General features: G+C 41.7%; 1 protein-coding gene across 2 annotated transcripts in view; it reads left to right on the forward strand.

Annotated features, from left to right (window-relative positions):
• Positions 1-24,697, forward strand: part of dscamb (Down syndrome cell adhesion molecule b) — a 103,431-nt gene that overhangs the window by 57,971 nt on the left and 20,763 nt on the right. For both annotated transcript variants that reach the window (XM_029516940.1, XM_029516941.1), the window contains 12 exons: positions 5,591-5,737; positions 6,076-6,354; positions 6,519-6,794; positions 7,600-7,896; positions 8,899-9,171; positions 10,940-11,218; positions 11,418-11,537; positions 14,297-14,476; positions 22,766-22,962; positions 23,465-23,561; positions 23,913-24,041; positions 24,135-24,302. In XM_029516940.1, coding sequence (XP_029372800.1) covers positions 5,591-5,737; positions 6,076-6,354; positions 6,519-6,794; positions 7,600-7,896; positions 8,899-9,171; positions 10,940-11,218; positions 11,418-11,537; positions 14,297-14,476; positions 22,766-22,962; positions 23,465-23,561; positions 23,913-24,041; positions 24,135-24,302 — 2,442 coding nt within the window. The remainder of the gene's footprint in view (positions 1-5,590; positions 5,738-6,075; positions 6,355-6,518; positions 6,795-7,599; positions 7,897-8,898; positions 9,172-10,939; positions 11,219-11,417; positions 11,538-14,296; positions 14,477-22,765; positions 22,963-23,464; positions 23,562-23,912; positions 24,042-24,134; positions 24,303-24,697) is intronic.

The raw sequence follows: 24,697 nt of genomic DNA on the forward strand, positions 1-24,697 counted from the left end.
TGTAGAAATTTGGGATTGACGTTAGCTTAAGACGAAGCCAGGTCCTTTCCTTCACTTTAAACTGCTAGAAACCTTTCCCAGAGATGATCACAGATTTGGGATTATCGACATGTAAATATCGTATTTTGCTCTTAGCTGAGCTTAACACAAACCCTTAAACTAGATTTACTGTGTCCAAAGGTGGGAAAAGAAAAAAGAAAAAGCGTCTCAAAAATGTATGAATTAACATATTTAATTTGGTATAAAATGACACACCCCAATGTGTAAAAGCACCAAATCACAGTTTTCATTGGGCAGTCATGTGAAAGACTTGGTTCTCCTGGTTGGAGGTACCTGACAAGGGAAGACTCCAATAAATTACAGCTTCAAGCCAAGAAATACATAGTAACCTGACTAACTGGTGCTCTAAATTACCCGCTGATTAACTGAGCGCCGGCACAGAGAGGAAGCTTGTTATTGCAAGTCACTATAACAAGAAAACATGTCATTGAGGTTTGACTTTAATTCCCAGTCCCTTGTCATTTCACCAAAAGTACTGTTACTAGCTCATCAGGTTTCACTTTTGTGTCATGTTGCCCTTCCTTGACTGTGCTGTGGCATCACAGTTGTCCACTGATGTAAAGAGTGTTGCAGTACTTTGACCATTAGCATGTCTTTTATTGATTTCAGAGTCATTGTGTTAATTAAACGGCTCCTGGAGAGAGCCAGAGTGTCTGCAGTCACCTGCTGGTCTGCTATGTGCACTAACATGGTGGTTACAGCATTTTGATATAACACTTTTTCAATTTTAAGTAAATACTAATCTAAACATCCAGACAGTCTGATAGATTAAACGTAGTTCATTTATTTATTTATTGGCGTTGGTTTTTTTTGGGGGGGGTTGTTGGATCTGCAGAGTAGTCCTGGTACTCATTTCAGTTTCTCTGCATGTAGCCACGGAGCCCTGAGGAGCTCTGCGTTGGAGAGTTCAGTCCTGCAATCTGACCTCAATCAGCTCAGATTAAAGCTGTGATCTGATGTCTGGCCCCCCGTGCCCTGTTTCGCGATGCAACGTACCCCCGACTCTGAGCAGACAGAAAATTAGTTTGAGAATTCAACATTCACTCCTCTGATATTACCACCGCAGCAGTGAGTGCAGCGTTTCCTCTCTAATGTTCCTGTAGTGGTGTATCATGGTCTGTGGAAAGATAAAACCGTAGTAGTGCGAGAGTCCATCACTTTCGAATTAATTGAGAAAAACGATGGAGCTGTAAAGAGGCTGTCTATCCAGGTTAGCAGCACACCAAGTCCATTTAAAGTAATATTTGAACTGTAAAATAATTGGATAAGTGCTGCATTTTTGCACAGGTACAGTGTTCAGAAAGCCCATGATAGACAGCTATCTGTTTTTAATTTTAATATAACGTCTGAAGTGACTCAGGAGAGTCGAAGTGGACCGGAGAAGTTAGCACGCAGGCGTAGAACATTCATAAGACCATTTATCATCGTTCCATCTCTGCTGACCCGACTAGAAGTGGGTCCCTCCTCAATGTATGACTCACGGTGTACTGAGAGCCAGTCCCACCCTCCTCACTCACCGACTCACCCTTCACAGAAAAGATTAGTCTATGTACTTTGAACCGGAACAGCTCATGTACACCACCGCATCATGTATCATGTCATTAGTGTAATATTGTTAATTGGTGTCGAGTTATTTACAGTCACGTTATAATCTGAAATGAGTTATATTCTTTGTACGCAGACAGAATATACATTTGAGATTGTGTGGACACGTTTGACAGAATTCCCAGAAAATTTAAGGTATCGTGTGCAGTTTTTGACCACTGGAACCAATGAGCTTCTGTGATTTCATTCGTTTTTGTATATACGACATCGATAAGACATAAATTCTCTTTTTCAGGCAGGGGGGGAGAAAAAAAAAAAAAAAAAAAAAACGAACAAAAAAATGATTTTGCATTCTCCATTTGAATAAACCCAGTAGCAGTTTCTCACTAATTCATCCTAGATACTGAGTTGCAGATTGTCAGCTAAGATGTGACCAGCTCGGCTCTCATTTAAATCACACAGAGCCGCGGAGCGTCTGCTTGCAGCAAGGATGCTGTGACACTAGCTCATCTGTACGTCAAGGCTTATTTAGGCTGCTGAGAGTGAGAGCCTGCTGTTCGTATTAGATTCTGTCTCCTTCAAAGTGGGGATGATTAGATAAAGTGTTTTTGGTGGAGTGAAGCACTTTTTCACTTTACAGTAGCAGTGGCTGGATGAATGGAAGCCAATGCTTAAGAGGACATCGCTAATAATTTCTTCCTTGACATACTGATTTTGTGCAAAGGAATTACTCATAAATGCTGATGTACTGAGCGAGTTAAAGACAACGCAGGGAAATTAAAGGCAAGCGGTGGGCAAAGAAGAAACACAAGACAATACATTTCAACACAATAGCTCTCATTTTGTATCCCCTCCCCACTGGAACGTCCCCTCTGCCTGTTCTTCAGTCTGTCATAACACAATAACTGAGCTCTGACGTCTTAAAAGGCATTGCAGGAGCATAGAGGTGCTTGAAGAGAAAATTGCAGCATCTCACAGCGGCTGGAGTGAAATACCATTTTGTCTCACTCAAGATGGATTCCACAGTGAGATTTCAGAGGACCAGTACAGAATCAAAATGGAGAAGCCAGATGGGAGGAGAGAAAAAAGGGAACAAGGCAGTGTGAGTGTGTGGAGTGGACAGCTTCTGAGGAGATGTCTGAATTTTGTTTTTGTTGCAGTGTGGTAATATGTCGTCTCCAGGGATTTCACCTTCTTCACATTGTTATTTATTGCTGAAATATTCCCAGTCTCTCTCTTTTTTTATAGTGATCAAAAAAAGCCACATGTGACCAGTAGCAAAAAACAGGTTAATACAAAGAAGCATTTATTACCGAATTATGCCGAAATGCAAAGCCATGCAAGGGCTGAAATTAAATTAAAAAAATAAACTCCTCTGTGGAAATTGAGCTAAAAGGCGAAAACATTGGGGTTTGTTTTGTTTTTTCTTCTTCTTCTTTTTTTCATCTGGCCTCCTCAACCTCTGAGAGGATTTCCTCCCACCAATCGTCTCGCATACTGACATGCATGCATGGCTGCCGGCATCCCCACACACACACATAATCTTACACGCAGTCACACCCTTCCTCCCTCCCTCTCTTTATGGATTCCACTTGCTGGTTGCCCATCTAACAGCCCTGTATGTAAACCAGTGAAACCCCTTCAGGACATCAAATCCGTGGAATCTGTTGTCGGTCCTATCTAGGTCAATGCCTACAATAGCAGTGCAATTTTTTTCTTAATGTATGCCCCCCCCCCTCCCACTTTTGTTCACCCCACAAGGTTGATTTTTCTCTGCATGTATAAAATGTAAGCATATTAAAAAATGCTTTGCGTCTTTCATTGAAATTGGTCTCAAATGGAATATTAAAACATGCAGATTTTAATCATAGTGTAACATATTATATCTGGGTTAGTAGGTTTTACACTAATAGCTTTGGATTGTGTAACCATTAAAACATCTCTGCTTGTAGCCCAACAACATCAAATGTGGAGACAACAGCACAATTATATTGTGACAAACTGCTCTTTTCTCTCGGGTCTATAGGGGATAATGTTATGTCACCGAAGGAACGTGGCGTCTGATTTGTTAACCTACATAGAAAGGAGAAACCCTGACCCATGCATTTTTTTTTAGACAGGATTTTAAAACATCTATTTGGAAGGCCTTTCTCACCCACAGCAGTGAATATTAAAACTGCACCAATCTACTTGAAATTTACAGAAATATGTGAAATTCGTTTCAGATTTTGGCTAATTCTTGCATTCATTTGGCAGACCACCAACTGTTTTTTATCATATATATATTTAAAAAAAAAAACAACAACAACAACAACAAACTAAAACATACTATACATGCTTTATACTCCGTTTTAGAGAAAAATCACAGCAAACCCCACAGCTTCCCTGATTCAACTTAAATGAATTACCCACCGCTAATCTGGTTTAGCAGCTCCCACTCAGCCCCAGTTCGCTCTACTTTTGGATAAATCGCTGATATGACTGCCTTCAGACATGGGCTGCAATCAAAATCAAATATACAGTGCAATTTTTTATTTAATTACATTTTTTTTTTTGCTAATCTAAGCAGTCCAAAAATAATGTGAAAATGTAACCATAATCAGTCACCCAGGACCCATAAACGGCCAGAGAAGTTAGATTCTTCATAACAAGCCACTTTCTGTCATTCGCGCTGGTACTGTATAATTTGCAAAACATCTTAACGCACGTGTATTTCCCAAGCTTGATGTTCTATCACAAGAAGTACATGGCCTTAATTTGTTTTTGTCTTAGTTTCCCTCATCATTGTTATTACTTAGTGCCAAGTCTTCACATTAATACACACATTATGTTCCATTCTCTTGACTGTCAGTCAAATGGCACACATATACAAGCTCGCCCGCAAGAAGAAGTAGAAACCCCTTCCAGGAAATAATCTCTAATGAAACATGGCACCTTACAAACTATAATGTCACAGCCAAGACACCTTCTTTTATTAGATTAGCAAGCAGGTAATTTAAAAGGAGGAAAATATTTGTCGTGTGATGTTATGACATATAAATATTTTTGCTGTGAATATTTTCACGCTTTCTATTTACACGAACGGCGTATGACAAAATCAGAAGGGAGAGATGCTGAGGCGATGAACACTTTTTAACGTCCCCACCTCTAATATGTGTGTCGGTATTTTCCTTAACCCCATAACGGGGGTGTACATTGTTTTTCTTCTTGACCCCGTCGATATTCCCCAGAGCCTTCGGTCTCAAAGGCTTCCTTTGCTGCCTCTGATTCAGCATGCCCACCACTGCACAGTGAAGACAGTCTCCTGTAAATTGCTTTTTCGATCAGTTTTGACATCAATCTGCTCCCATGGGAATGTGGGCATTCATGTGATGGCAGAGAGGAAGGTTTCATTCCTTATGGATGTTGACAAGCCCACTCAGCCTGGTTTGATCTGCAGAATTAACATAATATTACTGTACATACAGAACGGGCTGTGACAGCCAAAGAGAGATTGGCTTTTGTATTCCAGACATCGCCGCCAGTGTGGTTTCCACAATAGCAATAAGTTAGAGACAACACGAACTGTTGGAGGTCAAAGATTTGATTTTTGAAATTTATAGATATGGACTATGTGTCCCATTATGTGGCACAGATTTTACTGAGCCAACTAGTATTTGTGAGTTAACTGTGGTACATATCTTTCTTTCTTTGAAATATCTTCTATTGTTGCTTATTCACATTAGAAAAATGATTACTTATTCATTTTGCTCCAGAGAATTCAGTAATCTCATGTAGAAATAGGAAATAACTTAGAAAAGTTTTTTTTGTTTGTTTTTTTTCTTTGAAACTTGAGATTTTTCAGCAGCACCTGACAAAGAAATCCTTCTTTCAGTTGTGCTGCAGTGAATAAATTCTTTATACTGGAGAAATAGTTCTGATATTCACATAACTGCACAAGTCTGGCCTTTCATGTGTTTCCACTTGTTCTTGTCATCTGCTTCAGGACAAAGATATCTCATCACATCCACGGGAGCCTTGTATATTCTGGACGTCCTGCCTGAGGATGGGCTGAATAACTATCGCTGCACCACGCGCCACCGCTACACGGGCGAGACGCGCCAGAGCAACAGCGCACGTCTCATTGTGTCAGGTCAGTATTGCCTTCGAACTGGAATCAGTCTATCTGCAGAAAGCATCGCTTCTTCTGTACTGACTGAACATTCAAACATGAGCCAAATGGTGCATACATAACTGGCTGACTGACAGACAAGAATTAAGTTGTAGTATCTTTTTACATTTTCTTTTTTCACAATAAAATCCTGTCTGAAATTCAAGGAGCTCAGTCTGTTTTTCTCTGCTCTGCCTCACATAAGAAAATATATAGTTTATAGAACTGAATCTTGACCTCAAGAATCAATATTGGATTATACTATCAAGCTCCTGGCAACACTTGCCACTAATTAACACTAAATCCTCTGCTCCTTACAGACCCCACCAATGCTGAGCCAGGCATCTTGGATGGGTTTGACCACCGTGAGGTGATGATTAATCATCGGGTGGAGCTGCCCTGCAAAGCTTCAGGCTACCCAACGCCCAAATACCGCTGGCTTAAGGACAACAGCCCTTTGGAGCCAGACAGCCGTTTCCGCCAGACTGTCACGGGGCTGCTGATAGAGAGCACACAGCCCAGTGACTCCGGGACGTATGTTTGTGAAGTTTGGAACAGTTATGGCAATGCTGAGGTCATGGGGCGCTTGTACGTCAAACGTAAGTCTTCACCTTACCTTACCTCAGATGTCAGATCGGGTCAGACCCAGTCTAGGTTTCCTTTTTCTGTCTTCCGTCCTCTGTATTATCCTCTCTGTCTCACTGAGAAGTCCTTATTAAAGTGCGTTTCTCTTATTTTTGCAATTTTTTTATACATTACTTAGAGCCCTTGAAGGCAGTGGTCAGCCCTCGGAAGGTGAAAGGCAGCGTGGGTAGCAAGGTGTCTCTGTCCTGTAGCGTGAGTGGCTCGGACGAGTATGAGCTGTCGTGGTACCGCAACGGAGAGATAATCTACCCTGGAAACAATGTTCGTTTTACTGGGCTCAACCGGGAGAACCTCATCATGGAGGGAATGTCGAAGAGTGACGGTGGAGCCTACCAGTGCTTCGCCAGGAAGGGCAAGATGTCTGCGCAGGACTTTGTACAAGTCATCCTTGAAGGTAAAATGTGTCCATGTCATTGGCAGGGTGGAGCACGCACACATATGCTGACCAGAAGCTACGCCGTGGTAGCTGTCTTATGCATAATCAATGAGTTAGCACAGACGGGCTCAGGCCTTGAAGATCAATACTGGGTTTAGGTGTTAATGGCATCCTGCTGTGGCTCTCAGCTCTAGTCTGCCATTAGTATGATCATCCCAGACTTCACAAACACATAACACATGCACACACACTCTTGCATTGCAATGGCTTACCTTGGCAGCGTTGCTCAGGCAACTGTCTCCTGTGGCCAGGGAGCTGTAAAAAGAAGATATTGATAATCTATAATCATGTGGAGCAGACCTAGATTATCAGAGAGCAGCAGCAGAAGCAGCAGGCAGACACAGACATTTCAAAAGCCAACCGGCCTCTGCGTCTGTGAGGAAAGCTCCTGAATCTCAGTTCATTATGAAATCTACATTTCATTTCTACATAGTGGCTCTGGCAAAGTGTCAAAAATTAAACATAAACTACAAAATGGTGAAGTCTTGAAAAAACACATAACCTTTAATTTACTTGACTGGTTTTATACTTAGAGTAATTATTATCCCGGAAAAGAGAAAAGTACACAGCGGAGAGCAAAGAGTGCACTCACAAATCCTGTTGGAAGCAACAACAGCAAGTACACGAAAGACTGCCATGGAAATAAAATTAAAATAAAATTGGTCCTTAGGCCGATGATCACCTGCACCATGCGGTCTCATTTTAATTCATTCACCACTGTGTTTCTGTCCCCTACCATGTTCTGCCTTCTCCTCCAATACAGATGGTACTCCAAAGATCTTGTCCTCCTTCAGCGAGAAGGTGGTGAACCCAAACGAGCCCGTCTTCCTGGTCTGCAACGTCAAGGGCACGCCGCCCCCCAGGTGCACCTGGTCGCTGGACGACGACCCCGTCATCAAAGACAGCCATCATCACCTGGGCCACTACGAAACCCACGAGGGCCACGTGGTCAGCCAGCTGAACGTGACGCACACCCAGGTGACGGACGGTGGGGTGTACCGGTGCACATGCAGCAACTCGGCCGGGGTCGTGTACCACCAGGCTCGAATAAACGTAAGAGGTGCTTGTCAAATCAGCTCCTCCAAGAACAACAATACACATACTTGTCTTTCTGTGTGTGTGTGTGTGTGTGTGTGCGCGTGTGTCTGTCTGTCTGTCTCTCTGCCCAGTTAGCTGTCTGGCATCGGCAGAACAAGAGCGCTGGTTATTGGGTTGTTTTTTGTTTTGTTTTTATTTTTAATAACATTTACATTTCTGTCGAGGCTGTTTTCCAGTTATAGATTTGACCTCGATTTTTTTCTGTTCGATTTTATATATTATTTTCTCTTTCGCTGGTCTTCGTATGATTTTGCAGCTTCGTCATTTTCTTTCCAAATTACTACTGCGCCTCTCCTACGTGCCTGTATTTTTAGCCCAAATGAATTATCCTGGTTTGCTGCACACAAGCATATCTGGATCTCTGGTTCCAAAATGGGCTGGTTTGTAAACAGCCAGAAGAAAAATATTTTTCTTTTCGTTGCATGAGTAAATGTATCTGTGGTTTGCTTGTGTATGTGTGTTCATGGGTGTCTGGATCTGCGTTTATTTACTCAAGCAGCCAATTCAGCTCTTCACGATCAGATGTTAAAGTGATTACCCTGTTTCAATTTTATGAGACGCAGGATGTGCAACAGTTAAGTGGGTGAGCAGCTACAGCTGAGTTATGAGTGTCAGTGTCATTTAAACACTGTTTTCCTTCAGGTGGTTTGCAAACTTTAATCTCTACTCAGAATTAAGCTGAAGATCTGGTTAAACAAACCACAAAAGCCTAAAGCAGCAGATTCACTAATATTTGCAGATACTATATGTGAAGTTGAGAGATAAAAGAGAGAAATGTTCTCTGTTTCCCAAGAGCTGATAATATTTGTCAAGTCATGAGTCTAAATTGTGCCATTTCATTTACAAGAACAACACAAATAGAATAATTCCACTCCACAAATCACACTTGTGATTTTATGTCAACGCCACCATCCGTGACACGTCTTTGTATAAGTCTCCTCTCTTATTCTCTGCCACTTTTTAGGCCGCGCCAGCATTCGTCCAATGAAAAACATCACAGCCATTGCTGGACGGGATGCCTTTGTTCACTGCCGCGTGATTGGCTACCCTTACTACTCCATAAAATGGTACAAAAACTCGGCCCTGCTCCCATTTAACCACCGACAGCGAGCCTTTGAGAACAACGGCACACTGAAGCTGAGCAATGTTCAGCAGGTGGACGCTGGCGAGTATAACTGTAAGGTGATGGTGCAACCCAACAAGATGGACTCTCAGAGTGTCCATGTTCGTGTGAGAGGTAAATCCCATTAATGTGTTTGGACTGAGTGTTCTGCAAAATCTAACCCTAACCCATTGCATTTTGAGCACAATCTTTAAAAACTTGCTGGAAATAATTTTTTTTTTCTTTTTTTTTTTCATGTACTGCTGAAGATGAATATTTAAACTTATTGTTACATTTAAAGTTTTTTTCCATTGTTTATTCTAGTTCACAGCTTGAGACAGACACATATATTAGTTTACATATTCTTTGCATCAAATTTCATTGCTACATTGCTCATTATAAATCAGTGACTCAAAGAAGTAATTGCAAGTTTGTTTGTCTTTTCAACAGATGCAAAAGCAACACCCAACTGCCATTACCTTTTTATATATATACATATATATATATATATATATATGTATGCTGGGTGTCTCATTGTGTTTGCAGTCTTTATGCTAAGCTAACAGAGACTTACGCTAATCTTTTCATTGAATGTTTCTCGTGAGAGCAAATAAGCATATTTCTCGATATGCTGTCCCAATTTTGTCTTTCTGTTATTTGTTGATGAAGAAAACTCAGTGGTTTCTATATTCTGTGTTATAATTAAGCTCAATTTGACAGAAACTTTAAACCGGGAAATGCAAAGCTCATTCTGATGCACCCCCTGCCTGCATGTGTATCTCAACATGGCCCCGCTGGAAAAGCCCATAATTAGTCAGATGAAATACACGCGCTCACACACAGAAAGATAGATGTGCGTATAAATAGATCTCACCAGACTAAATTAATCTACCTGATATTCCTCAGTACATCAGCGTAGTTTACGATGACTGCATCAGTGATATTAAAGAGCTGAGTGACTGATCTCAATTGAGATCTTGCAGCCTGTAATAGGTAATACCAAAAAGAGCTTCCCCATTATGTCCCATTTCCCTGCCTCCGTGCAGTATGTTAGATTGTTGTCACTGTATTACCCTTTCCATGGAGCGAGGGAAGTAGAGGGTGAGAGAGAGTGAGAACGAAAAGAGAGATGATATAAAGCAACACTTCCCAGTGGTGCTATGGTGAGTGAGTGCATTTGTTAATTTACCCTGCTCATGCTTAAAATGCGGAAGTGTCTTTGGGGATCCCTGGAGTCCATTATCTCCACTTTGTTGTGAATTAAATAAGCTGCTAAAGTGCTGCTTATTTCACAGTTATTTGAACTCACTGGACACTCAACTACAGATGACTTGTGTGATGACTGGAGATTTCCCAGAGACTACAGCGCAGGCAATTTGAATACATCTTATTGTAAAACTGTGTGATTGTATTATGCAGCTACGTAGATTTTGAACACTTGTTTTTTTTTTTCTGGGTACGAGCTCTTGTTGCAATTAGGATTTTAGATAAATGGATTAAATTTGATTGAAATTGAATGTCAGTTCTGGAAATATTTAGATTGTGAGATTAATAGATGACCATTGATTGGCAGACGGAAAGTGTTCAGGTTCTGTCAGATTTATTTCTTTTTTCTCAAAGTTATTTCTCAGCGTTTGTGCAAACTTGCATCTTCTTTTTAGACAGAACAAAATGTTCCCGTCTGAGAATGATGGGGACTTATTGCAGAATTCTTCTCTATTCAGGTATTCTATATTCCTTCAGTGACCTCTTTAAAAGGAGATGGTTAGATTGTAGGAGTAGTCTGAAAAAAGGACACAGCACCCATCACAAAATCCAGGGAATTAAGATGGTCTTTGAAACTCAAGACTGAAATCACACTTAATCCTTGTTTCTCTGTCTTTTTTTCCGCTTACGTCTCTAGTCCCTCCTTACATCCAACCATTCGAGTTCCAGCGTTTCACCATCGGTCAGCGTGTCTTCATCCCCTGTGTGGTCATGTCGGGTGACCGGCCACTGGACATCACATGGCAGAAAGATGGACGGCCAATCCCAGCCAGCCTTGGCGTGACAGTGGACAACATCGACTTCACCAGCTCACTGCGAATCTCCAACCTGACACCCGACCACAACGGCAACTACACTTGCATCGCCCGCAACGAGGCTGCCGCAGTGGAGCACCAGAGTCAGCTCATCGTTAGAGGTGAGTAAGCGGAGAGGAACAGACTGGATGTCAGCACCTGTTGAGTAGATGAATACAATCCATATTATGTCAACTGACTTTCATTTTAATCAATCTCAAATGTCTTCCTCAAATTAGTCCTTGACTGCATGCTGGTGCTCCACATAAGCCACTCGATTTCATGCATGTCACTTGTGTCCATGTTTGTGTCTCGGTACAGTCCCCCCTCAATTTGTGGTTCAGCCTGAAGATCAGGATGGGATCTATGGGAAAACTGTGACTCTCAACTGCTCCGCTGAAGGCTACCCACCGCCCACCATTGTATGGGAGCACTCCAAAGGTAAAATAAGCAGAAAGTGTCTTACCTGCCTCAAGTGGAGCTGCCAGAAGCAATAGTGAAGCTTGATCATAAATTAAAAACAAATCCCATTTTTCAGTTCAAGCTCACAAAATAAGAGAACAGTGACCAGGATGAAGCTGGAAACAACCGTTTTCTGTATGTAGCATGCCAACGATTATTTGCTGTAGTTAACCTCAGCAAACCTCAACAAACTGCAATCACTTAACTGTCTTTAGGGTTCGACAGAGACGCAGAGATCATTTTGCCTCCGACAGTACAGCATTGTGCGCAGCTAGCTGGGCCACACCTTAGGTTGTGTATCGTAAAGCAGCTGTGTTTGAAGGCAAGTGCTAATATGGCAGTAGAATTGTTTTTAAGGTGAATGACTTCTATTTGCTTTATCCACAGCCAGCACTTACAGTTTGTGTGAATGCGTACACACACACACACACACACACACACACATGCACAAATGCAGCCATCTGCAATGAAAACACTGGCTGGGGGCTTACAGGGTTTACAGCTGCATCATTAGAGCAAGACAGACAATAATATAAAAAAAAAAAAAAACCCAAAACAAAAAAAAAAAAAAACGCACAAAAAGACAGATATATGGAGTCAGACAGAGCAGAGCAGACAGACAGGCAGGAAGGCAGCAGGTGAGTTCAGCCACTTGAGCAGGGGCAGATGAAGAGGGGCCCCAGGTGTTTGCTTCATCATCCATATAACCAGGGATGAAAGCTTCAGCAACAGAAGGACAACAACCAATCAGGAGTGTTGCGTGTGTGTGTGTGTACGTGTACTATGCCCCATGATCAAAGGAATGAAAGAATCTGATTTGTGCTTTTTTTGTTGTTTTTGTTTGTTTGTTTGTTTCGCTTTACCCTTTGATGCGATTTGTGTGCGTGCGTGCGTGCGTGCGTGCGTGCGTGCGTGCGTGCGTGCGTGCGTGCGTGCGTGCGTGCGTGCGTGCGTGCGTGCGTGCGTGCGTGTGTGTGTGTGTGTGTGTGTGTGTGTCATGCAGGGCTCATGCCTAATGAGCACTGTCTGGCCATTCCTGATCAGTATGGAGAGAACAGGCTTAGCTGTGTGTCAACTAACTTGTAGTCCCTGAAACAAGCTTTTCCAATCCAGAGGAAAACACCAGATGGTTCGCTTTGCCAGACTGTGACTTGGCCTTGTGTTTTGTTTTTTTTGTTTGTTTTTTCACGTTGGTCACATATACTTACTTCATATCTTCCGTGTTTCCTTTTGGCATGTTAGTAGAATGGCAGTGGACGCCCCCTTGGAAAATATGTATCCAGGATAAGTGTCTGTGGAAACCATCATTTCATTTGTTGTAAACCAGAGTGCAGTTTGTCTGGAGAATGACTATCTGGCATGCTTTTACTGCAACAGAAGTAGCTTAGAGCCAGATGAGTGTCTCTGGGAGATATGGAACAGTAAGTAAAGGTCATCTGCTATTAGCATAACGACTCGCACTGTTTGGATATGCAAGATCCATAATTCAAGGAAGAACACATTTTGCTCTCTCGCCCTCCCTCTTCGAGCCAGGGGAGCACGAACAAAGTCACCACTTGACCCTTTGCTTGCCACTGCCACTTGACTGCATTTTAATTAAAAAGCAAAAACCCACAGCTCACTAAATGGCCTAATCTCTACACGCTAACTTGAACACGAGCTATTGCAACGTCTGCCTCAGTTCACACGTGTTTAATACTACATGAGCATGGTGGAATACAGTGCTTTCATTACGATAAGAGAAGACGGATCGGAAGACGGTAGACTTACAATTCAGTGTCAGTGACATTTCCTGCAGCCATTGCAGAGTTATATAACAATAGGAAAAGAGACATTAATTCATTTTCTATTAACAAAGACAGATATTAATTACATGCAGGCAGCAAGCAAGAAGATGTCAAAGACGCGGAGTTGAATCATTTTAACAGTGCTTCTGTGATGGACTTCAAATGTCATTCTTACTGGACTTGTGAGAAATGTGGGTAGATATATGCAAAGTGTTCCTCTGCTTGCTCTCAAACCGGACCAATCCATGCCTTTAGGAAGAGTCTGTCCTCGGCTTAGATCACATCAAAATGTGTTTTAAGGCCATCTGTGTGTGTGTGTGTGTGTGTGTGTGTGTGTACACGTTCTCCCGGATCCTAATTCAACCAGCAAAAAATGCAAAGAATAAACCCGGAGAGCTGATATAGGGGAATGAAGAGTCAGAAAAAATCCTTGTCTAGCTGCAGGAAACAAACTTCTCGCTGGCCAACTGAAGGCCAGCAGCCATGCTAGGCCCGTTGTTCCCCTGCACCAATCTGCTGTCTTGTTAAACATGGGCATTATGCCTCTTGTGACTGAATCAGCTTGGTCCACTTCACTCAGCTCAGCAGCTGTTTGGTGGTTTAAGGATTTAGGTTTGGTTTTAAAGAAACATGTTTCCAATCCTCTGTAAAACTGACAGGCTTTGTTATCAGATCAGCAAACACAGAGACATGTCTAAATGAATGCACACACACACAGACCACACTGGTAAACTAGAGGTCATCTTGTTTGCATATTTTCTCCACTGAATTTGACATACATTTAGGCATTTTGTGTATTTCCACATACAAACTGTATAAATTTGTATGTATATGTGAACTTTACAAACAGTCGGATATTATATCTTAATGTTTTTTCCCCTCGTTATTTAAATGCACCGTGGCTCTGTCTCTCACTCTTCCTTTTGTCGTTTCTCTCCCTTCTTTCCCCAGGTGCCGGCGTCCCCCAGTTTCAGCCCATCCTCCTGAACAGCGGCTCTCGCATCCAGCTGCTGAGCAACGGTTCGCTGCTGATCAAACATGTATTGGAGGATGACAGCGGCTTCTACCTGTGTAAGGTCAGCAACGACGTGGGAGCTGATGTCAGCAAGTCCATGTACCTCACCGTCAAAAGTAAGAGTCTGCGTCAATAGCAGCTGATGGGCAGCAATCAATGTTTATTTTAGCAGATGTGAAAGAGGGATATCCAGATGTAGCAAAACACACCGGAATTGTCACGATCATGTCTTTCCGTTCGGTAAATTTAAAGATGCGCTACAAAAGATGAAAAGGGAGGATGGCTAAAACTTGACACTTAGAGATCTGTTGCAGTAGGTTGGACTCATTCCTGTGCTCCCTGTAACACTGAAGGACCCGGAGTTACAGTATGGAGTGGTTTGCTGCACAAACCCCCCTGCAGACAGCTCATGCCCTCCTTCCTTCCACTGTGTGTATTTGTGTGTATGCATGTGCACACTGTTCAGTGTCACCAACTACAGGTCTCCTGCTTACTGTAAGCATTAGCATGTACTGTAGCCACCCTGCAGAGCTACGAGCAGCGAGTGCCTCCTCATTTTCATGGTCCTTAGATATGTCCTTATTTTCCCTTCACCGCTGTTATCAAACTGGAGCACGAGGAGTCCTGCTGATGGGCAGTCCTCTTTATCTCTGTGACTCTTTTCTGTCACCTCACCTGCCCAAAGTCTGGTATGTGTACACCCAAAGTTCAGAAAGATGTGGTTCTGTGTTTACTGTCATCAGTACTGTAATCCAAGCTACTGCTGCATATGAGAATATGAATTCAATCACCTGAACTTGTAATATGAGTCTGATTTGGTACAACAGTAGAAGTTTACTTTAAAGTCTTCACAAAGTTGTTTATCTAACCTTAATCTCTAACCTCTCTGTGGGAGGGCAGCCCAAATTTTTTTTTGCTGTAGAACCCCCCCCCCCCCCCCTGTTTTTTTATTTTAAATTTTTTTAATCATTAACATCAGCAGCATGTCTTGGATATTCAGATGTCGCTGTAATTAAGCCTCGCAGTGTACAAGGCTTTCGAAGCACCGCTGTGTGAAGCTGTCAGCACTACAGCAGCATGCTCTGAGACCAACATGTTCTTTGTGTTTTCGGAGGTCAGCTTGCTGACTGTAGCAGCCAGTTGCTATGCAGCAAGTTGACCTATGGCTGTACTAACCTTTTTTTTTTTTTTTTTTGCCTCCGTTTTCTGCCATGTAGAGAACAAACTCTGTGGCTGTCTACAGAGGATTCGACTCTCAGTTGCACATCAAACTCTACATTTATTTATATAAACATATATTTCTGCGCAATTTGTTTAAACTAAAGAAGCTCATGATCTCTTCTGTCATATGACGAAAAATACGGGTAATAAATTGGAGCTCATTTGTTCATGATATACTCGTGCATTATCTCCTGGACTCCATTATATTAATATGTCTCTTTGAGAGTCAAAGAGATGGCCTACCATAAACGGGTTACAGTGAGATGATATAGATTGGTAATCCAATCACGGCTCTTGTTGCATTGAACTACAATGCAGCTCTTCTTCCCTTCCGTCCTCTCTCATCACATACGTGTTTTGTTTTTTTTTTCCTCCGATATGTCCCTGAAGGACGACAGTACCAGAAATGTAAATGTATACACCTGGTGTTGTGACTGCGGTGTGTACGAACAGTTTAAGATTAAGAAGATAAGTTATTTCACTCACACTTTTCACACCCCCGTGTGTGTTTCGATAATGTGAGCAGCCAAGTACTTTGTACCTTCTTTTGCTTTATGCTTCAGTGCTGAATAATGTAAAACGGTAGTTTAATTAACATGAACTGGAATATGATAACCTTATTTACAGCTTTTTTATTATTTAGATCAATTTTTTTTGTTATATGATTCAGTTTTCATTTACATATTTTTTTTTCTTACCAAAAAGTTGATGATGGTTTTGAAAAAAACCAAATGAGCAAGTGGAAATAATAAATGGTTTTCAATTAATGACTATAGGGAAAGTGCTCTGTTTTTGTTTTGGGTTTTTTTTTTTTTTTTTTTTGGTTTTTTTACACTAGGTAGCTGGTTGAGTGATTTGGTAGCATGTTCATATCTCCAGAAAGCTATACAGACACAGCTCAAGCACACGGTATTACTTTGAAATGGGTCAGTCAAAATGCACATATTGCATCATTAGAATCACATGAGCTGTGGGTCCGATTTTCTTCTTCCACTCTGACCATTTACTACTGAATTATTTCTCTTACGGTGTCATTTAAAACTTCTCAGTCATTTGTGATTCAGTTAGCATTGGCATTGTCAGCTTCGTAGCTAGAATAATTCTCAGAATGTGGCGCTAAGTTCTTTGGACCTGTGATGATTCTCTCTGCTGCCTTTGGCTGCTCAGACATTCAATGCAGGCTCAGGTGCACGCCTGTCAGTCATCAACCGATCACATTTCATGCCCTTTAAACCCCAAACTGTGCTCTTACACTCCAGATGCTTTCTGTAAAAGTGTACTTATTTGCATGAGTGGTTTGAAAAAGGGAGGCCATTACTGTTGCTTGAGTTCAACAATGCCATCTTCTCTGCAGCTCAGTGCTTGTGCATAATTATGCATTTCTCTCCATTTTTAAGCAGTGATTTGTTTGTTGGCATATGTACTATAAGTATTTTTTACTACTTTCATGTCTGTTGTCATGTCTACTTTTGTCTAGCTCTTCTACTTCTACCACAGCATGATGCTGTGCTTGTGTGTGCTTGTGTGTGTACGTGTGTTATTAGATGCTAGAACTCCTGAGTGCATTTCTGCTTCATTTAAATCCGTCAATACTTCAATTAGAAGCCGTCGAAAGGGCACAAGGGAAGAGCAGTCTGCATGTTTCTTGGCTTTATTTGCACTCTTGCTCTGTCTTTGTTTCTTCCAACCATAAGGAAAAGATTGAAAAGATAAATAATGCATTATTTGTTCAGTTTTTATACCCTTGTTTGTTTGCTGGCTGCTGTGCGTGTCCTCAGTGTCTAAATCGCCCATTACTACAACAAAGTATACATTTATTTAACATTTACAGATCGTCGTTGTTCAGCCTCATTGAATCAGACCATTAACAAAATTGTTTTAATACTCGATGAATATCCAAATAATACATCACATTAAAAGGAGAATTTCTCTGGCTTTTGATGCTTTTGATTCTAATAAAGCCTCAATATGGTGATCAGTAAGGTGTTCCTTAATCTGAAGTAATCAGCCATTCAATCTAACGCACCACTTTTTAATGTTTGTTGGGTAGATTTGCTGTTCATTTAGTTGACTAATCTATTAATATAATATAAGAAAAGTATTGTATCTTGATCGTGCCCCCTCCTTAGAGAGGCAGCTGTCCAATAATAACTTCACTTTCACTACATGCTGAGTTGTAGGCCTGAATGGGGCTGCAGTAAGAAGGACGCTCACCAGCCAGAAAGGCGGGGTTTTTCATTTACCCCCGCCAAAACTAAGAACAAAATTGAAAGGATTAAATAGTATGTCGGTCCAGCTTAGCCTAACCTTAACTCTACAACCCAAACCCATTTAATATCTCAGCTTTGCTTTTTAGTCTGCAACAGTTGCATGTTCCTCTCTATTGGCCGATAGAAGTATTTGAATTAGAGTAACCCAAGCTCCACGCGTTTGCACGCTGGGCTAACCTGTCACTTTAAATCAAGTTAGCAGGAAAACGTAAGGGGGAACGTTGTATTCGAGCATTATTGGAGTCACTGTTAACTCTTTAGCTATTTCCTGAAATCTGATGGTGACAGTGTTTGTTTTTACTCGGCATAATTGATAGTCTCAGAAACGAGATGCTGCTTTTCTCTATCTCTGGAATTACTTGTTTAAAAACATCTAAAAAAAAAAAGTATTCTAGTCTGGTAAATGAGCTACAGTTATTGTAGAACTGTAAAGTACATTTAGGGCTGTACAGAATTGCAAACTTGACTAACATACCAACATATTTGGCACTTACTTAAAAATTTTTCATCGCCAGTCATACCAGATAGTTTTCATCTCGTAAATTGCACGGCCAGTTGTTTTCATTCCGTTCCTGTTTGAAGTGCTTTAGTTGTTGAGAAGTTCCAGTTTCCGTAGTAAACTGGTCTGTGAGGCCGTGGTTGATACAAATCATGCTTATTGTTGCATTATATGCAGCATTTAGCCTGTTTACTTCCCTCTGAAGACAAATCTGGGAGAGAATAAAACCTTTTCCACACTGCTCAGTGGCAAAAAGGCCACCTTTTTTGCTCCGAGTCATACCTTCCTCTGTTTCTCCCTGCACCTTGCTCTCTTTGTTCCCTCTTTCTCCTCCCTCTCTTTCTTGTTCTCCCTTGTCTCCCCTATTCCCACTCACACTTTCTCCTCTACCCACCCATGTTTTATTACCAGGCCCCTGTAATATCACTGGATATTAAAAAATATACATCAACCCAGCAATTATGGGCTATCAAAAAGAATAGGTTTAGCCTGGGGCCCTGCAAGCGCTGCACGGTAGATGCATAGAGATGAGATGAGATGAGATGAGGAAGCAGGTGAGTAGCCTCACCTCAGCTTGGACCACTAACACACAGTGCTGTCGAACATTTTCAATACTGCTGTCTGCTTCACATGCCTCATTCATACTGTAGATACACACACACACACACACATAGGGTCACAGTAAGATTGTGACCTTTCAAAGCGCATTCAAATGTACTCATACATGTATAATCTTATACTAGAGAATACTGTGCACACACCTACATGCAAAAGCATGTGTTTGTGTACAAACATGAATGGTGGATCTTCTGATGCATCCATGATTTCATGCAGAAGCTTGCACACACACACACACACAAACAAACAAAGCCTTGTGGTTTGTCATTGTGTCCCCTTTTCTCTGTGTCTTTGAATGGGCAAACACAAGCTTCATCAATGCTAACTTGCACTGCCAAGACCACAGATTTAGATGGAGAAAATAGCCCCTGTTAAGGAGCAATAACATTTAGAGAAGGGGCTGAGGAGACTCTCTTAACAGGACTCACTTAAAATTCATAGTTGCTATGCAAAATAAATCAGCGATTTCCTACGCGGGCGCAGTGGGAAAGGGGATGATGGTGTGGGGAGCGAAGGGGAGGGCCGGGCTGCGAGTGAATGAGAAATGAGGTTTAAACGTCGGCAGTCCCAAGTCTGACACATTCCATCATGTCGAGGCTTGATGGGGGTTGAGGGTGCACGCACTCTCTCTCACACACACACACACATATATAAACACTCGCACCCACGCAGGCACATAGGCCAACATGCACAACTGTACATGCACGCAAACACATGCAAGCAGTTCCCCCTTTTGATTTTTGTTGGCTTCTTCAAAGGAGGAAATGTACTGTGAGGGGGGAAAAAATAATCTGAGAATCATGTTGAAGGAGTCTGTGTGTATTTTTGTTTAGTTATTTGTGTGCAGAGACTAGAGGGATTTGTGTTTGTGTGCGCTTGTTAACGCGCTTGATTTTCAATTTACAGTGTACAAATCAGAGCCTCACTGACACAGCAGCATGGGTGAAATCATAGGCAAATACAAGCTTCACAGATACACTACTAACAACAGAAAGATATTTCCAAGGCACGATTGAGATAAAACACTGTAATCACACGACGTGTTGGATGGACTGGCACAAAATACTGAATAGACGTTCATGGTGTCCCCTGATTTAGAAAAATTTGGTGCACATCAGGGCAATTAAAGCCATGTTGGGGAAAATTGACATTCACATGAGGACTATGTAATACGTGAGTCATCATGAGTTTAAGGGCTTTAATTGATTAACCTTCCTGCCACCCCCCCCACCCCTCCCAAATCTGGTGCCTGTGTGGCGCCAAAACAAATGACTAAATTAGTAGATTAGTTATCTGCTGAGATATCTATCTACTCTTTCTGTTTGTGTAGGGAAATGTGTGTACCTAAACCCCGTCTGTGTGGCATTGCTTCAGTTTTTGCAGGAATGTTCAACCCCCTGATTTTTAATCGCACCAATCTGTCTCCGCTTGCATACAGTACACATGTGCTAGGCCACTATCTCTATATTTGTTTTTATCTGTGCATCTCTGAATGTGGGTGTGTGTGTGTTTTGTTGTTCGTGCATGTCTGTAGATGTTCGAATGCAAGTCTGTCTGTGTGAGACAGCAGCACGACCAGCGGACTTGTCTGCTGTGTATGAATAATCAAAGTGGTCTCTCTCATCATTAAATCATCACTGTCCTGGTGGGAGCCTGAGGAGGGAGATGGAGTGAGAGAGCGAAGGAGAGAGAGAGGGATCATAGCTAGCGCTGCAGGGGTACATGCTCTCTCTCTCCTCCATCGTGTAGCGTGGCTGAGATGTGTCATGAGCACAAGTCTTTTCTGCTCTCCGTGCTCGCCCACTTAGCTTCCCAAGACACAGCCTCGCTCATACACACACTTTCATACATATGCACTCACAGTAAAACACTCGTACACATGCACACGGACACATTATTCAGGAGTGTGCAGACATTCGCACAGTAACTTGAGCACACTCGTTGCATCTATTCTTGGAGGAGAGGGCCTCCAACCGTTGCTGCTGGTATCTGCCACATGTAGCTGCCATTACTGTGCTTTCCACTGACACATTGTTTACTGCAGCATGTTTAACCCTACAAAAAAAAAAAAAAACAACAACTCAGAATAAATATGTAGTCTGAAAAGCTGGCCCATCTAATGTAAATGATGATAAAACACTTAGTCTCTAACAGAAAAATGTATATCTATCTGATGGTGCTGCAATCGATATTTTATATAAATAATGCAACTCATTCCAAAGTGCGTGTGTGAAATTGTCAGAGAATCGCCTGACTCTGCAGTTCTTAAGCTCTGCGGAGAACTTTAGCATCTTTCAACCGATTGTTTTCTATATTGTTTTAGTTCACTCTCAACAGGAAGCTGTTTTCGGTGAAAAAGCTCTAAAAACTCACTGTACACTATCGGCCAAACATTAATCTACATACAGAGTGAGCAACTAGCTGGTGAACATAGTGGAGCATTTAACAGCTGAAGAAATAAACAATTCCCTGATGAGCTGGAGGAAATCAAATCTGAGTGAATATTATGCCCGCATTTATCAGGTAGACACAAATATGACATCAAATAAATAATAACGTTTCCCTGTGAATAAGAAGCTCTCCGCTTACACATTTGCCATATCAACATAATTCCATTGCCCCCAAGCAGCCAAAACATCAATCAATGCAGGCTTATTCAATTTATCGCAAAAGAAAAAAAAGGTAAGCTCGTGATGAAACGAATATCCTAAAGTATTGGACTGTAGATTTTTCTCTTCTCTGGGCAATTGATGTTTTTACGTTGTATTCTGACAATTTATACATAAAACACCAAGTGGGGACATAAAATCATGAAGTTTTTTTTTTTTTTTTTAAATCAGAAAAACCAATCAGCAGAATAAATGATAATGAAACTTATCACTTTGCTACAGAAGTACTGGGCTCCATGTGTGAAGCTTTGAATGGATATCCATGATCATTTTCTTGCATAAATTTCATTACACTCCGGCTCTCATTCACATTACCTACATTATAGAATCTGTAAAAATAATTAAGATGGTGCCTATAAAGTCCATACTGATAAAGATTGGTATATTCATTCATTCTGCTCAGAACCGCAAAAGTTATTACGGTATAATCCAATTCAGAGCTTCACACTTTATAGATCATTATTCTGTGAATAGCACCTGAAAGTCTGTGAGAGTGTTATAATCAGAAGATGGATTCATGGAACTATAGAGAAAAGGACAGAATAAAAGTAAATGAGTAACAGAATAGTGTGAGTAAGAGTACAGACTTAGTCAGTAGCCTGGATGAGAGACGTTCAAAACATAATCACTTTGCTGAATGGCAAACACACACACACACACACACACGCAGACAGGCTAAATGTGTTCATAATGGGCCTGGTGTGTGGTTACGGCATAGAGCCAGACCGGCTCCATGCTCAGACCGATGGGAGTTCAGTCAAGAGTCACTACTTTCTTCTTCGGTTCCTCCGTCTCATCCTCAGATAGCAGCGAGTTTCCGTTCACTGTCGTTATCAAAGCAGGTACAGAGTTACCTGGAAGCTCCGTTATCAAGTCATGCGGGTCTCTCGTAGACTCACACATGACTTCCCTGGAGGGTTTGAATAGTTCTCATAATTGTCAGAGAAAAATATTTTCTCTAACAGGTTTCCTCAAGATAGGACCGATTTACAGAGAATGCTTTAATGCCGCATCTTCATATACGTCATATCTGCATAAAATGGAAAAAAAAAAAAAATCGCTATTAGTTCAAATGAATTATGAATAATTATTTTCCCCTCTTCTCTCCATTCTCACTCACTCATCCAGTCCCAGCCATGATCACCTCCTACCCCAACACCACTCTGGCCACACAGGGCGAAGAAAAGAGGATGAGCTGTATAGCTCATGGAGAGAAGCCCATCATGGTGCGCTGGGAGAAAGAAGAACGCATCATCAACCCCGAGACCAGCCGATACGTGGTCACCGTCAAAGAGGTGGCAGACGAAGTCATCTCTACGCTGGTGGTGGGTGCTCACTTTCACTTTACATCAAATGTCCCTTGAATCTAATTTTGGAGGAGAGCAGCAGACTTGAATCACTTCTCTCTGTTCAGAGAGAATGAAAGCGGAGCAAGAGGAAGACTGCGGGAGGAAGGGGAGAGAAAATTACTCAGATTGAAATACGTTCACAAAATATTCAAGTGGAGCATGAAATATTAAAGCGCTACCTTCTGGTTAAATTTAATGGTGATTTAAACACGGTATGAATGAGTACACGTGTAGTGGATTATTGTAAGATTGCAAGGAATATGTGCCTTGAGATAATTGAGTAGTTAAGCGTCCCACAGGGTTTAGGATGGAGGTTCATTGCTTTTGCTGCTGTATCTCTAGTAAAAAGATGAAAAGTATGGACTTGAGTACACTGGCTGAGAATTACACGGGATGATACAACGTTGTAACATTTCTGATGGGTAGTCTCATTCTTTGACCGGTTGAAAGATGTTGCATGTGGTGTGTGTCTCTGTAGATTATGCCTACAGTTCGTGAGGACTCAGGGTTCTTCTCCTGTCATGCCATCAACTCCTTTGGCGAGGACAGAGGCATCATACAGCTGACAGTGCAAGGTAAGCCCCCTCGCACTTCAAACTCAGCTCAGCCCACGGTGGGAGCTTCTTTCTCAGTTGATAATTTCGCAGGAAGACAAAATCCACTCTGGGAGCAGTAAAGCTTTCCGTCATTTATTATTTAAGTCATTCATTTATTAATTTAATTGTTGTACAGTGGGACTCCCGCTCTTTGTAGACTTATTCATGAAATCTCACCAGGGAAATCAGATATGGGGAAAAAAAAAGCGATACATCTGTCTGGTCTGCCTTCCATCCAGTGGTATTTCAGGACTATTACTCCAGAGTCCGGCTTTGCTTCTCTCTCTGTCTGTTTCTCACACCCTCTGCTGTGTCCACATGTTGCCTCAGAACCACCAGACCCTCCAGAGGTGGAGATCCGGGAGGTTAAAGATCGCACCATCGCTCTCCGTTGGACTATGGGCTTCGATGGCAACAGCCCCATAACAGGATATGATATAGAGTGCAAGAACAAATCAGGTAGACACAAATTCTGAAAAACAGTGAAAAGAAAAATAAGAAACGTTATCAGGTGCTGACAATCTATCCACTTTCTCTCATCGTTTCTTCCAGCCTCTTGGCTATCAGCCCAGGTAACCAAAGATGTGTCACCGCAGCTTAACCAGGCCACAATTATTGACCTTCACCCTTCCTCCACTTACAACATCCGCATGGTCGCCAAGAACATCATCGGCAATAGCAACCCCAGCAACGAACTCACTATTACTACGGATGAAGCAGGTTAGCGAGCTCCTCTTGAGGGTGATACGAAGTCCTGTGGAAAGCCTCCCGCCTCGCTATTTTACATGAGAGGGTATAATTATAGAGTGATATTCATATTCCAAAGTATAAATAGTCAAACGAATTTCTTGGATCTAGTGTCCATTACCTCCTGATCCTCAAACTGTTTCTTTCACAAAATTATTTTATGGTTGTTTTAAATAGAAGCCATCATGTTTTATATCCAGGAAAAACACATCAGTTCAATTCTTGCCATTAGTCTGCTCTATCAGTCTTCACTTATCTTCTATTGCTCATACTGATCCCCCCACAGGCATACCAGCCATTAAATTGGCCCATTTTACTGGATTCATTGCTAAAATAAAGTCATAAACTTCCAATTAGATAAAACATGT

This window comes from Echeneis naucrates, chromosome 13 (assembly GCF_900963305.1).
Source record: "Echeneis naucrates chromosome 13, fEcheNa1.1, whole genome shotgun sequence".
In the NCBI taxonomy this organism is placed as follows: Eukaryota; Metazoa; Chordata; class Actinopteri; order Carangiformes; family Echeneidae; genus Echeneis; species Echeneis naucrates.